This window comes from Schistocerca piceifrons, chromosome X (genome assembly GCF_021461385.2).
Source record: "Schistocerca piceifrons isolate TAMUIC-IGC-003096 chromosome X, iqSchPice1.1, whole genome shotgun sequence".
In the NCBI taxonomy this organism is placed as follows: domain Eukaryota; kingdom Metazoa; phylum Arthropoda; class Insecta; order Orthoptera; family Acrididae; genus Schistocerca; species Schistocerca piceifrons.
The window spans coordinates 968,275,327-968,291,929 of NC_060149.1; the positions used below are offsets into that span (position 1 = coordinate 968,275,327).

Genomic DNA, 16,603 nt, shown 5'->3' on the forward strand with positions numbered 1-16,603 from the left:
CAACGGACCCGAGTCCCATCGGGCCACCAAAATTTGGGTTTTCCTTGATTTCCCTAAATGATTTAAGACAAATGCTGGGATGGTTCCTTTGAAAAAGATGACATTCGGCTGAGGAAGCTAATTTCTGTGGCAGGTCTGATGACACAGTGTTGGTGCAAGCACGAGTATTTCAGAGCACACCATTCATTGCACACTGTTAAACATAGGGCTCTGCTGTAGACAACCCCTGTATGTTCCCATGTTGACAACACTGTTGAATTACAATTTCTGTGGCTCAGGAGCATTGAGATTGGGCAGTGAATCAATAGAAATGTGTCATCTGGTTGAATCATTCGTGTTTCGCATTACACCTGCTTGACGGTTTTGTGCACATACACTGTCAACAGAGTGAATTGGTGCTTGAAAGGTGCACCTTGCTACAGACGTAGGCCAGTGGGAGCAATATTATGCTATGGAGGACATTCACCTGGTCTTCTGTGGGTCCTGTGGTAGTAACTGAAGGCTCCATAACAGCTTTGTTCTGTGTGAACATTATTGTGCACTGTCCGCACCCTGTCCCTAATGAAGGTGACATGTTTCAACAATATGACTTTCAGTGTCAAGAGGCCAGAATCAAATTCACCCCTTCTGAATCTGATGGAATACATCTGCGATGCTATCAGATACCAGTTCTGCACCCAGAAACCACTGATCTCCAATTTATGGGAATTACATGACCTGTGCTTAGACATGCGGTGCTGCATAATGCTGGGAACATACCTCACATAATGCTGGGAACATACTTGAAATTTGTTGAACTTGTCCCACACAAAATCACTGCTGTATTGTGTTCCAACAGTGGACAAACACATTATCAAACAGGAGGTCATAGTGTTTTGTCTCATCAGTTTATATATTCAATGCTTGAATGAAAGGTGTGCTCTTTTCCTTTTTTCTGCCATTGCGTGTATGCGTAAATAAGGATGTTCTACCTTTTGGGCTTGTTTATATGAAGGCTGTCAGTGTTACCACCTGCACAGATACTAAATGCTCCTTTTGTGAAGACCTTTTATCTTGAGAACACTTTTAACTTTGTTTCACAAATGGCAGCACAGTTTCAAGAAAGCTTCTTAATTTAATGTATTAGTTAAAATAATACCTTCAGCAAAAGATGTGTGCGTTGGAGTGGGGAAAAAGATTGGAGATGTATGTAGTTTAATTTTCGTAAATTGTTAAGAAGGTTAACAGCTTGGCATGCTAAGATAAATTCCCACATTCTCTAAAAAGAGAGAAAAAGATTAATTTAACAGAATCAGTGAGGTATACAAATATAACTACAGACTTGTAGAACCATTATTTTGTAGGTTAGATTAGATTAGATTCAGCTTTTGTTCCAAGACCCAAAACATGAGATGATTCTCATGGGTGAGTAACATGCCAGAAAGTATAACACAAAAAAATATAAAACATTTGAATACCCTGATCATTTGTCAGGAGATTGTCAAACTAGGTGAATACAATACAAACTGGAACAGCTAATATTTTCAGAATTGATACGCTGTCAGACTGAAACATTGTTATGCACTATTAATAAATTTATCAAACAAAAAGTACATAATCTTGACTGTTATGACAAAGTGCTCTCAGAACTGAAATCTAACAGACATTCTTATTTAAGCTGGCCTAACAGCCACTGTTAAGATATTCATCTATAGAGTAGGATGAGTTGCCTATCGAAAAGTCTTTCAAACTCTGTTTAAACCAAGCTTTATCTGATACCAAGTTTTTAATGGTGTCTTTCTTCCACGATAAATTGTGTTGTAATGCGAGATTTTAATGAAGATGACGTGTGCAGTTTTGTGGAGTTAACAAAAGAGTAAAATGTTGATGTAAGATTTATCGAGTACATGCCTTTCAGCGGCAACAAATGGAATGATGGGAAGATGGTCTCATTTAGTGAAATGCTCCAAATAATTAGAAAGCAGTGGCCTGATTTTGATCCTCTTCCCAATGGGCCCAATGATACTTCAAAGGTACGTGCAGTATTACATATGAACATACATTGAAAATAATTTAATGTTTATGACTTACTACCAATCACAAGAATACTTCACATCTGCTGGTGGTATGAGAGATGGACTGGTTTAGTTACATATTTCTCATCCCATTCAGTAAGTCTGTCCTGGCCTGGGTTTCTCTGCAGCTTTTCTGCAACTCTCCCCATTTCCTAAACCTTGACAATCCTTTTCTTTCTTCCCTTTTCCTTCCCCTTCATTGTTTCTGCCAGAAGAAGAAGCCACTGGCTCCGAAAGCTTGCACATTTCCGTAACTTTAAGGGGAGTTAGAAGGGGAAAACATTCTTGTTCTTTTTTTCGGGTTTTTATCTGATTATAAAATTTGCAATTTTCCAAATAAAATGATATGTATATTACTTATAAACTTGCGTGGGAAGTATTTTATTTTATTTTCTAAAATATTATCTACACCAGTTGAAAATGTTAAAATTTTTACATGCATTACTTCAAGACCTAATAAAATCGGTAATTTTTTACATACAGCGTAGTCCATTGATCGTGACCGGGCCAAATATCTCACGAAATAAGTGTCAAACGAAAAAACTACAAAGAACGAAATTTGTCTAGCTCGAAAGGGGAAACCAGCTGGCCCAATGGTTGGCCTGCTATAAGGCGCTGCCATAGATCAAACTGATATCAACTGTGTTTTTTTAAATAGGAACCCCATTTTTTTATTACATATTCGTATAATACGTAAAGAAATATGAATGTTTTAGTTGGACCACTTTCTTCGCTTTGTGATAGATGGCGCTGTAATAGTCACAAACATATGTCTCATAATTTTAGGCGAACAGTTGGTAACAGGTAGGTTTTTTAAATTAAAATACAGAATGTAGGTACATTTGAACATTTTATTTCGGTTGTTCCAATGTGATACATGTACCTTTGTGAACTTATCATTTCTAAGAACGCATGCTGTTACGGCGTGATTACCTGTAAATACCACATTAATGCAATAAATGCTCAAAATGATGTCTGTCAACCTCAATGCCTTTGGCAATACGTGTAATGACATTCCTCTCAACAGTGAGTAGTTCGCCTTCCGTAATGTTCGCACATGCATTGACAATGCACTGACGCATGTTGTCAGGCATTGTCGGTGGATCACGATAGCAAATATCCTTCAACTTTCCCCACAGAAAGAAATCCGGGGACGTCAGATCCGGTGAATGTGCGAGCCATGGTATGGTGCTTTGATGACCAATCCACCTGTCATGAAATATGCTATTCAATAATGCTTCAACCGCACGCAAACTATGTGCCGGACATCCATCATGTTGGAAGTACATCGCCATTCTGTCATGCAGTGAAACATCTTGTAGTAACATTGGTAGAACATTACGCAGGAAATCAGCATACATTGCACCATTTAGATTGCCATCGATAAAATGGGGGCCAATTATCCTTCCTCCCTTAATGCCACACCATACATTAACCTGCCAAGCTCGCTGCTGTTCCACTTGTCGCTGCCATCGTAGATTTTCCGTTGGCCAATAGTGCATATTATGGCGGTTTAGGTTACTGCTGTTGGTGAATGATGCTTCATCGCTAAATAGAACGCATGCAAAAAAATCTTTCATCGTCCCGTAATTTCTCTTGTGCCCTGTGGCAGAACTGTACATGACGTTCAAAGTCATCGCCATGCAATTCCTGGTGCATAGAAATATGGTACGGGTGCAATCGATGTTGATGTAGCATTCTCAACACCGACGTTTTTGAGATTCCCAATTCTCGCGCAATTTGTTTGCTACTGATGTGTGGATTAGCTGCCCCAGCAGCTAAAACACCTACTAGGGCATCATCATTTGTTGCAGGTCGTGGTTGGTGTTTCACATGTGGCTGGACACTTCCTGTTTCCTTAAATAATGTAACTATCGGGCGAATGGTCTGGACACTTCGATGATGTCGTCCAGGATACCGAGCAGCATACATAGCACACGCCCCTTGCGCATTTTGATCACAATAGCCATACATCAACATGATATCGACCTTTTCCGCAATTGGTAAACGGTCCATTTTAACACGGGTAATGTATCATGAAGCAAATACCGTCCGCACTGGCGGAATGTTATGTGATACCACATACTTACATGTTTGTGACTATTACAGCAGCTGGCCGGAGTGGCCGAGTGGTGCTAGGCGCTACAGTCTGGAAACGCGCGACCGCTACGGTCGCAGGTTCGAATCCTGCCTCAGGCATGGATGTGTGTGATGTCCTTAGGTTAGTTAGGTTTAAGTAGTTCTAAGTTCTAGGGGACTGATGACCTCAGAAGTTAAGTCCCATAGTGCTCAGAGCCATTTGAACCATTTTTGACTATTACAGCCCCATCTATCACAAAGCGAAAAAAGTGGTCCAGCTAAAACATTCATATTTCTTTACGTACTACATGAATATGTAATAAAAAAATGGGGGTTCCTATTTTTAAAAAATGCAGTTGATATGAGTTTGACCTATGGCAGTGCCATCTAGCAGGCCAACCATAGCGCCATCTGGTTTCTCCCTTCAAGCTAGACGAATTTCGTTCTTTGTAGTTTTTTCATTTGATGCTTATTTCGTGAGATATTTGGCCCGGTCACTATCAATGGACCACCCTGTAGAAAGCTAACGTTTTTCCGAGGAAAAGTGACGAATAGACTGGTAAATCTCTCAAAAAGTATGACTCCAAAATGAAGTGTTTTTAAGAAATGTGGGTTTGATGGTAATAAATTTTTGAATAAAGAGAAACATTGTGTTCAGCATGTGGTGTGTGAAGTTACAGACAATGAAATACTGGCAAACTCATGAGTATCTAGCGAAACACCCATTAGTGCTTCGAAGATTAAAATGAAACATAGTGATAACACAGTTATCTCAAAACAAAACTCATGTAAACGGTAGGTTAGGTTATATTCTGATACATTTACACATCCTAACAAGGGTGTTATGTGAATGTGTGTGCTGTATGTATGTGGAGGGCCAGTTAGTTTACATGAAGACATTGAGGTATCAAATGGACAAGCCAGGAAACTTATCATTAATTCTGCCAGTTGTAAATATACTCATTCATTTTGGAATTCTTATAAGGGTAAAGATAATTATTTTGAAATAAATGTTAGGTGGTTTTATGAATTGAGAGCTATTGGCAAAGGACACACTGCAGCAGAAACAATGTGTGTCATGATGTATATGCCACGCCCACTTTGTAAAATGGACAAGTATGCAGGATTTATTGGAGCTGCTGTGAAATCTGCTGCATGTGAGTCAATTAAGGGTGCTGCAAATGAAGCTGCTGAAATAAACGATGGTATGATTGACATATCAGTAGCTTTTGGGGCACTTGGTAGAAGCGCAGCTGCAGTTATAAGAATTATGTTGCTACAGTGACCAGTGTGGATACTGGAAAGCTAATAGATTTCCAGATTTTAACCAAACATTGTTATAAGTATAAATCAGGGAATGAAGAAGGGCATATCTGTGACAGAAATTGTGAAGGACAACTAGTCGTACGGAGGCCTGTGCAGCTGTTGAAATTTATAATCGATCTGTAAACCAAAGGCGAGTGTGTTACACTAAGTTCTTAGGTTAGGCAGACTCAAATGCATATAACAGTGTAGTAGCCACTCAGCCTTATGGTGAGAAGCTTATCACAGAAATGGAATGTGTTGGTCATGTCCAGAAGAGGATGGGTACCAGATTGAGGAAGTTGAAACAAAGTTTGAGAGACAAGAAACTTTCAGGTGGTAAGACCATAAGAAGCAAGCTGACAGACAAAATGATTGATGAACTACAACAGTATTATGAGATTGCCGTTAGAAATAATACTGAGGATTTGTTGAAAATGAAGCAGGCAGTATGGGCTACCTTCTTCCAGAGACTGTCAGCTGATGATAAACCAGTACACCATCTTTGCCCTCCTGGATCTGGTTCATGGTGCAATTACCGCAATGCCCAGTACTCAAACAGGTCATACAGCCATAAACATTCCATCCCAGCAGCAGTTGTGGATATCATAAAACCTGTTTACAGAGACCTGGCAATCCTGAATTATTGAAGAAGTGTCTGCATTGTCAGACTCAAAATCCCAATGAGTCGTTCAATAATCTTATAGTGTCAGTGTCATCGTAACTGCCATCTGCGTCACGTCTGCTGTGCAGCGAGCTACGCTAGTTTAAGTGTTAACTCTATTTTTCTTACTTGTCACTTCTTCTTCCGTGTGTTTTTGCTTTTAGGAAGCTTTAATTGTCGAGTGCTAGTAATAGTGTTCCATAGATTTTGTGTTTGTTTTGAATACAGTCAGAGAGAGTCCGTTTAGTCAGCCATAGTGCCAGTAGTGCTAGTGTTTGTTTTGAATACAGTCCAGAGACAGGTAGTGTTATTTTCATTGTTTTCTACAGGAAGTGTCTAGTAACCACAGTTTAGTCAACTATCAGCCGCCTTTAGTGAATTAGCAGTCCAGTTATAAGTTGATTAACTCTCTACAGTAAATTGATTTCTTAGTATGGATAGGATGTGTGACTGCTGTGTACGGACACAGGAGGAGCTGGCCACTGTTCGCGAACAGCTGAACGTGTTGATGGCCGCGATTAGCCGTCTTCAGGCTGTAGCCTTGGAGTGTAGCGGCAGTGGGGAGTCTGGTGCGTTGCATGGTACACCCCAGGTGTTACATGCTTCACCCACTGACCCTTCTGTCGACACATCTTTGCGGGTACCGGGCGCGGTTGGGCCACCCTCTTCCCAAGGGGAGTGGCGGGTTCAGCGGCATTCGCGGCGCACGAGGCGGAGGGTCAGTGTGGAGGCTGGCCGTGTGGCATCGCCCATTCTGCCTGTGAGTGGACATGTGGCCACTCCTTCAGCAAGGTCCGAGCAGGCACATGGGGGGGAGGGGTTTATTAGTTATTGGGAGCTCCAACGTTAGACGGGTGATGGAGCCCCTTAGGGAAATAGCGGAAAGGTCGGGGAAGAAGGTCGGTGTTCACTCTGTCTGCTTGCCGGGGGTCTCATCCGAGATGTGGAGGAGGCCGTGCCGGCAGTGATAGAGAGCACTGGGTGCACCCGACTGCAAATTGTTGCTCATGTCGGCACCAATGACTCCTGCCGTCTGAGTTCAGAGGTCATCCTCAGTTCGTACAGGCGGTTAGCGGAGTTGGTGAAGGCGGAAAGCCTCGCGGAGTGGAATCTGAGCTAGCTATTTGTAGTATCGTTCCCAGAACCGATAGTGGTCCTCTGGTTTGGAGCCGAGTGGAAGGCTTAAACCAGGGGCTCAAACGATTCTGCGGAGATCTGGGGTGCAAATTTCTCGACCTCCGATATTGGGTGGAGAAAAGTAGGGTCCCCCTGAATAGGTCACGCGTGCACTACATGCAGGAAGCGGCTACAAGGGTAGCGGAGTATGTGTGGAGTGAACATGTGGGTTTTTTAGGTTAGAGAATTCCCTCCCTAGGCCCGACAAGACACCTCCTGAGATGCGACAAGGTAGAAATAGACAAAATGCAACAGGGAATAACAATATTAATGTGCTAATAGTAAACTGCAGGAGCATCTATAGAAATGTCCCAGAACTGCTCTGATTAATAAACGGTCACAATGCCCACATAGTACTAGGGACAGAAAGTTGTCTGAAACCAGATGTAAACAGTAATAAATTCTAAACTCAGATTGGAATGTATACCGCAGAGACAGGCTGGACAGTGAAGGGGGAGGCATGTTTAAAGCGATAAGAAGTGCAATAGTATCGAAGGAAATTGACGGAGATCCGAAATGTGAAATAATTTGGGTGAAGGTCACGGTTAAAGCAGGCTCAGACATGGTAATTGGATGTCTCTATAGGCCCCCTGGCTCAGCAGCTGTTGTGGCTGAGCACCTGAAGGATAATTTGGAAAATATTTCGAGTAGATTTGCCCACCATGTTATAGTTCTGGGTGGAGATTTTAATTTGCCGGATATAGACTGGGAGACTCAAACTTTCATAACGGATGGCAGGGGCAAAGAATCCAGTGAAATTTTTTAAGAGCTTTATCTGAAAACTACCTTGAGCAGTTAAACAGAGAACCGACTCGTGGCGATAACATATTAGACCTTCTAGTGACAAACAGACCTGAACTATTTGAAACAGTTAACGCAGAACAGGGAATCAGCTATCATAAAGTGGTTACTGCATCGATGATTTCAGCCGTAAATAGAAATATTAAAAAAGGTACGAAGATTTTTCTGGTTAGCAAAAGTGACAAAAATCAGATTTCAGAGTACCTGACGGCTCAACACAAAAGTTTTGTTTTAAGTACAGATAGTGTTGAGGATCAGTGGACAAAGTTCAAAACCATCGTACAATATGCATTAGATGAGTATGTGCCAAGCAAGATCGTAAGAGATGGAAAAGAGCCAGCGTGGTACAACAACCGAGTTAGAAAACTGCTGCGGAAGCAAAGGGAACTTCACAGCAAACATAAACATAGCCAACACCTTGCAGACAAACAAAAATTACGCGAAGCGAAATGTAATGTGAGGAGGGCCATGCGAGAGGCGTTAAATGAATTCGAAAGTAAAGTTCTATGTACTGACTTGGCAGAAAATCCTAAGAAATTTTGCTCTTATGTCAAAGCGGTAGGTGGATCAAAACAAAATGTCCAGACACTCTGTGACCAAAAAGGTACTGAAACAGAGGATGATGGACTAAAGGCCGAAATACTAAATGTCTTTTTCCAAAGCTGTTTCACAGAGGAAGACTGCACTGTAGTTCCTTCTCTAGATTGTCACACAGATGACAAAATGGTAGATATTGAAATAGATGACAGAGGGATAAAGAAACAATTAAAATCACTCAAAAGAGGAAAGGCCACTGGACCTGATGGGATACCAGTTCAGTTTTACACAGAGTATGCGAAGGAACTTGTCCCCCTTCTTGCAGCAGTGTACTGTAGGTCTCTACAAGAGCATAGCGTTCCAAAGAATTGGAAAAGGGCACAGGTCATCCCCGTTTTCAAGAAGGGACGTCGAACAGAAGTGCAGAACTATAGACCTATATCTCTAACGTCGATCAGTTGTAGAATTTTAGAACATGTATTATGTTCGAGTATTATGACTTTTCTGTAAACTAGAAATCTACTCAGCATGGGTTTCGAAAAAGACGATCGTGTGAAACCCAGCTCGCGCTATTCGTCCACGAGACTCAGAGGGCCATAGACACGGGTTCCCAAATAGATGCTGTGTTTCTTGACATCCGCAAGGCGTTCGATACAGTTCCCCGCAATCGTTTAATGAACAAAGTAAGAGCATATGGACTATCAGACCAATTATGTGATTGGATTGAAGAGTTGCTAGATAACAGAACGCAGCATGTCATTCTCAATGGAGAGAAGTCTTCCGAAGTAAGAGTGATTTCAGGTGTGCTGCAGGGGCGTGTCGTAGGACCGTTGCTATTCACAATGTACGTAAATGACCTTGTGAATGACATCGGAAGTTCACTGAGGCTTTTTGCGGATGATGCTGTGGTATATCGAGAGGTTGCAACAATGGAAAATTGTACTGATATGCAGGATGATCTGCAGCGAATTGATGAATGGTGCAGGGAATGGCAATTGAATCTCAATGTAGACAAGTGTAATGTGCTGCGAATACATAGAAAGAAAGATCCCATATCATTTAGCTACAATATAGCAGGTCAGCAATTGGAAGCAGTTAATTCCATAAATTATCTGGGAGTATGCATTAGGAGTGATTTAAAATGGAATGATCATATAAAGTTGATCGTCGGTAAATCAGGTGCCAGACTGAGATTCGTTGGAAGAATCCTAAGGAAATGCAATCCGAAAACAAAGGAATTAGGTTACAGTACGCTTGTTCGCCCACTGTTTGAATACTGCTCAGCAGTGTGGGATCCGTACCAGATAGGGTTGATAGAAGACATAGAGAAGATCCAACAGAGAGCAGCACGCTTCGTTATAGGATCATTTAGTAATCGCGAAAGCGTTACAGAGATGTTAGATAAACTCCAGTGTAAGACTCTGCAGAAGAGACGCTCAGTAGCTCGGTACGGGCTTTTGCTCAAGTTTCGAGAACATACCTTCACCGAGGAGTCAAGCAGTATATTGCTCCCTCCTATGTATATCCCGCGAAGAGACCATGAGGATAAAATGAGAGAGATTAGAGCCCACACAGAGGCATACTGACAATCCTTCTTTCCACAAACAATACGAGACTGGAATAGAAGGGAGAACCAATAGAGGTACTCAAGGTACCCTACACCGTCAGGTGGCTTGAGGAGTATGGATGTAGATGTAGATGTAGACCAAAAAATGTTTTTCTCGTAATGAAGACACTAAAGTGGGGGTCAGCTATGCTGTTATTGCTTTTAATGATGGCAACATTGGTAGCGTGAAAGTGCTACAACATATGGGAATTAATTCTGGAGCAAACTGCATCAGAGAATTTGAATGGATGGACAAGGTTTGTACTGTTAAAGCAGAGTATGCAGCACAGTTGGCCACTACGGAGTCCAGAAAGAAGAAAACAAGAAAAAACTTAAAAAAGATCAAGAGGATGATATACAGTATGGTGCAGGGTGCTTCTGAGTGACTAAAAATAAAATGTTAATCATATATTAAGTAACATTCTATTAAAACTTTAAAAACTCTTCCTGAAAATTTACATTTTCTCTTGCATTTTTCCCTAAATCTCAGAAACTACTTCGAGTAGCGAATTCAAATTTTCAGGGAGTAATAACATATGTATCCTGAGTCTTCCGAACTAAAAGAAGAACATAATGTTATGTATAAATAAAATTATTTAGAATAACATACAAAAATGTACACAAAATTTTAACTGTGTAATTAAAAAATTGTATTTCCAAAAGCAGTGGCTGAAATGCAATTATTGTAAGACTCAGAACATATAGTTTAATGTGCTGTAAAAGTTTCTTGTCAATGGCTACAGTTGTTCCTGAAATACGGGGAAGTTAAGTCACTAAATTTAACATTGTCAGGATAGGGCGTTCAAACTCCCCTTAATGCACGTTTTCTCCTTCCTCCACTTGGTGAGCAACACATTTATAGTATATTCACAACAGCAGTAGCTATTTTCTTACAATTTCTTTTTGCAGGCATCCCATGTCCCGGGCTTGAAGGGACGTGTGGGATTTATTACCTCAATGAGTGAACACTTCTGTGGCACGTGCAACCGTTTACGGATAACAGCTGATGGCAATTTGAAGGTGTATCTCTTTGGGAATTCAGAGATATCTCTCAGGTGAGTGATGAAACATAGAATAATCATGTCCAAGTGAAAATTCATGCGAGGAAACCATAAAATTACTAGAAGACTGACAGACTGATCAGTATTTTACCTTCAGGAGGTGAAATTCCAAAACTTCTTATAGACACATTTGTTCCTCTTGTCCTCACATTAGTCGTGGAGTCCGAGTGACCTTTCAGACCTTCAGAAACTTATCCCTCTTTCCTCTCTCATGAAGGAACTGATAGTTCCAAATGCTGAGTATAGAATAATACTTTTAAACTGTTTGCCATGCACATTAGGTATGTGGTTGGTATATGGAAGAGATAAACTGCAGTTAAATCCAGCAGGTATGAAATGAGTAATATTTTCTTGAAGTTTTCAGCTTGCACCCTCCTCCCTCCAAGACATACAAACCAGATACCTCTAACTAAATAATTTGTGAGTATATATAATTTGCCTCTGTCAACATCATGTTACACTAACCTATTTGTGAGATTAAATTAAAGGAAAGTAATCAGGACTGGAAATTATGTAAAGACATTTTTAGCTATGTCCCTTGGTTGTAATAAAGTTAACACAGTATTTCTGTCCATGTGATGGTAACTATGATTCGCCAGCCACCGTTGCCGAGCGGTTCTAGACGCTTCAGTCCAGAACCGCGCGACTGCTACGGTCGCAGGTTTGAATCCTGCCTTGGCTCAGATGTTAAGTCTCATAGTTCCCAGAGCCATTTGAACTGTGATTCATGATTATCAGAGTCTATATGTTCCAAATAAAAATTGGAACTTCATGTGTATAAATGTACAAATTATTAGACAATGGGACCAACAACTGACACTTTTAAATTGATGACTAGACTAAGAGATTAATAATAGGAAAAAAACTGCAAGTTACTTGGCGATAAGTTTGTTTCAGGACATGGTAAGGGGGGGTGGGGGGTGGGAAGAATCAGCTCTCTCTTTGTGAGCATAACAGAAATCCTTTATCAACCGAAGGTAAAATAAGATATAAAAATATAGGGTCAAACAATTAATTTAAGTATCTTAGAAACCAAATGACTAATGAAATTGGAAGCTAAGAAAAGTAAGTTCGTAGTAAGTAGGGTGAAACACAGGGGGCTGCAACATATTGCCATTGTTGTTTGACTTGTCTATCAAAGAAAAAAGAAATGGATCAAAACGAAATAAAAGTGAGAATGGAAATGTATCAGAAGCAGATAGGAATAAACCAGGAGCATATTCTTTAATAAATAAAAAAAAAAAAACTGACATGTGAGGCAGATGTTCAAAGCACAGCAGTCTGTGAAAGCAAAATATTTATGACATTGAAAAAAGAAAATCAGTGAGTGAAAAGTGTGTGTAGGTGAATTGTGGTGAAAGACTGGATATTGGAATTTCTGTTAGGCTGCCCAGTATTAGTTAACTTGGTGGTAAAGGAGCAAGTTTGCAAGGGCAGATAACTGTTTGACTACGTAAAATAGAATGGGAGTATGGAAAAGCTAGTCAAAGATAGGATGAAAAAGATAACAGCAACTTAAAAAATGAATTGATAAGTTACCATGAACCCCATTCCAATCTAGTGAATGCAGTGGTTGACAATATCTTGTGACATTCGCCTATAAGGCTCAACCAATAATTGCTAAATAAAAATACAAAATGTTGACAAGACTGTATCTAAGCTGTCACTCTCTTTTGAAACAAGGGTGTTTAAACCAACAAACAAACAGGAAAGCCAACTCGCACACTAGAGAAGGATGGGCAGTATCATTGAAGGAGTGAGCATAAACCATGTGGAATATGTGTGGTACAAGAAATGATAGTAAGAAAAAAAGAAGAAGAAGAAGAAGAAGAAGAGGAAAAATGTTGATCTGGAAACAAGGGAATAAAAATTTGCCACGTGAAGAGACAAAATGGTACTGTGCTGATGAGTGTGTACAAGTGGTGATATACAATATACATTGATAAAGGAACTCTGCATTGGGCCCAGAAGACCACGCAATGCTCTTCGAGAGATGTCCTCTACTATATATCTATGGAGAGTTAGGGGATCAGTACACAACTCTCCAGGCTGTTATCAACTTCCAGAAGTTGAAGACACTACTTCTCACTTGAGTAGCTCCTCAGCTGGAACTACAAGCAGAGTGTACCCTATTCCAGTCTGTCCACCGAGCAGAATTTCCCAGCTCTACAAGGAATTGAACCTGATCCTTTTCTATGGCACGCCTGTGGCATACTGACTGCATAGCTGTGGCAAGAGTCATAATATACACTTGTGAACAATTGAGTTATAACTATTCTGTTTATTGGGGAGAGAGTATGTATATTGCCACTGTGAATGAAATAGTTTAGTGTATCGTAACTGGAATGTATTCAGACCTCGTACTTGTGTGAAAGCGCAGTGTCTTAGACACTTGTAGTGTTTGTCTTAGCATGAACTAACCGGTGAGCCTTACTTTCTAGTATTTTTAATTATATATCATTACTGGTGCCTCTGGCACTTTTGTGTTGCAATAGCTTGCAATAGCAAACATTGAGTCAACCATGGTTTCTGGATTAGAAGTAGAGGTCAGCTGGGTTGACATTGGGAATAGAGTGATGGGAAGTGGACAATAAGCAGTTATATTGAAGGGTGCATTATTTGATATGTTAAGGTTAATTACAAAACGTGGATTGGAGAATTTTTCACGTTGAGCAGAAGTAAGTTTACAGGACCAGATGTCAAATTACACAGGATCAGTGTGAATCCCTATAGTCAGCATGAACACTGGCACACAGAATAATTTATAGGTAGCCTTGCTGTATATAAAAAATCAGATTTGTGCTGAACTGTCATGAACAAACTGTCACTTCTCTGGAATAAATAGACTCTGATTTGTTAATTACATCTGTGTAAATGAAAAATATAGGAAAACATAGATTGCTGCTTACTGTAAAGGAGACATGTTACATTGTACACAGGCACAATTAAAAAGGCACTTACACAAAGCTTTCGGCCACAGCCTTCATCAGCAAAAGAGATTCAGAGAAACACACACATTCATACACACAGGCAAGCACATGTCACACACATATGACTGCCAACTCCAGCAGCTATCCCCTAGCTGCTGGACTTGGCAGTTTTTTTTTCTCTGTGTGTGCGTGCGTGCGTGCGTGCGTGCGCGCGCAGTGTGCTTGCTTGTGTGTTGTGCCTGTGTGCAACTTTGTTTTCTTTACGGTAAATAGTGATCTATCTTTCCCTGCACTGTTGATATTCCTACCTGGAATTTACATTGTTTAATCAGTGTAAATAAGGACACAGTTACATATATTCTGTCACTTGAAGACTAATATATGAAGTAAGTGGACATTATTTTTTATTGCAGAGGATCTTTGTCACCACTAATTATTAATTTTGTGTTCCAGTTAATTAGACATGCTTTCATCCTTTTCTGGATGTGCTCTTTTTGTTAAATCTTCCTTCAGAAGATCTGATTTAGCAAATGACTCACCAACTCAGTGACAGTCAATAAACAGTAACCATTCATGCCACTGGGAACTGTCACCTCTTTGTGGGATACAAAGATGCAATCTGCACACTGCTCGTCACAGTTACAAAGATTAGCATTGGTTCGGAACAGCACCAGGGGATGCTCGAAGAATGCAGGAAATTCGTCTGTCTGATGATTTGCGGTACATATTGCCAAGGTGGCAGGGTGAAAAATAAGGAGTGATCAAAAAACTTCCATTTGAAGGCTGCATAGTTCAGATCAGTATGCCACACACACACACACACACACACACACACACACACACACACACACATATCCATCCGCACATATACCCTGCTTGTGTCTGTATATGTGCGGATGAATATATGTGTGTGTGTGTGTGTGTGTGTGTGTGTGTGTGTGTGTGTGTGTGTGTGTGTGTGTGTGTGTGCGCGTGAGTGTATACCTGTCCTTTTTCCCCCCTAAGGTAAGTCTTTCCACTCCCAGGGTTGGAATGACTCCTTACCCTCTCCCTTAAAACCCACATCCTTTCGTCTTTCCCTCTCCTTCCCTCTTTCCTGATGAAGCAACTGTGGGTTGCGAAAGCTTGAATTTTGTGTGTGTGTTTGTTTGTGTGTCTATCAACATACCAACGGTTTCGTTTGGTAAGTTACATCATCTTTGTTTTTAGATATATTTTTCCCATTTGGAATGTTTCCCTCTATTATATTATATATCAGTGCATTCCTCTCCCACAACTATCCTGCAGACCTTGTCCACAAACAGATCTCCCAAGCAATACATTCCTCCCCACCCAACAACAATGTTACTACCCCCAGACCACACAGAAGCATCCCCCTTTTCACCCAATATTATCCTGGCCTCGAATAAGTCAACTAATTACTCTGCCACGGATATGAATTTCTCAAGTCAAGCCCTGAAGTGAGATCATCCCTTGACAATATTCTCCCCACACCACCCAGAGTTGCCTTTTGCCGACCCCCTAACCTCTGTAACATCCTTGTCAAACCCTACAATATTCCCAGACCACCTTCTCTACCCAGCGGTTCCTACCCCTGTAACCGACCCCGATGCAAAACCTGCCCCATGCATCCCCCCACAACCAACTACTCCTGCCCCGCTACTGGTATAACATACACAACTCAAGGCAGGGCCACATGTGAGACAACATGTCATTTATCAGCTGACATGCCTGCACTGCACAGCCTTTTACTTTGGTATGACGACAACTAAACTGGCTGAGCGCGTGAATGGGCACAGACGAACTGTCCACCTAGGAAATGTCCAATACCCAGTAGCGGAGCATGCCCTCCAGCATAATTCTAGGGACCTAGGAACGTGCTACACCATATGTGCCATTTGGCTTCTTCCACCCAACACCAGTACCTCAGAACTGCAGAGATGGGAACTTGCACTCCAACACATCCTTTCATCCCGCCATCCCCCTGGACTGAACATATGTTAACCAACCTCACTCCCATTTACTCTTTAGTCTTCTCCTCTTTCCCTTTCCTCTTTAGCCATTCATGCATCTTTTCATCCTACATAGTTGCGTTTATCTTTATACTATGTGCCTCTTTACTTCTGTATTCATCCTCCTTGGTTTGAAGCTGGCACAGTAATTACAGTAGAATATCTTTGGCTTCCCTCTGACATCCATGCCTCCATCTTTGCTACCCTCCCTGTTTACCTTTCACCTGTTGCTTCATAACATGGGTTGTGAATAACTGAATCCACTTTCCCTTCTTCCCCTTTTTTCCCCTCTCTCCTCCCTGATGAAGGAACGAAGTTCCGAAAGCTAGGATACGTCAATTTTCTGTTCTGTTTTGTGTATCTATCGTATGTAATGAGCTG

The 16,603-nt window shown here is 41.0% G+C and overlaps 1 protein-coding gene across 1 annotated transcript in view; it reads left to right on the forward strand.

Annotated features, from left to right (window-relative positions):
* LOC124722819 (GTP 3',8-cyclase-like) overlaps positions 1-16,603 on the forward strand; it is a 115,421-nt gene that overhangs the window by 69,683 nt on the left and 29,135 nt on the right. Inside the window, 2 exon segments of the mRNA XM_047247944.1 lie at positions 1,783-2,012; positions 11,129-11,274. Coding sequence (XP_047103900.1) covers positions 1,783-2,012; positions 11,129-11,274 — 376 coding nt within the window.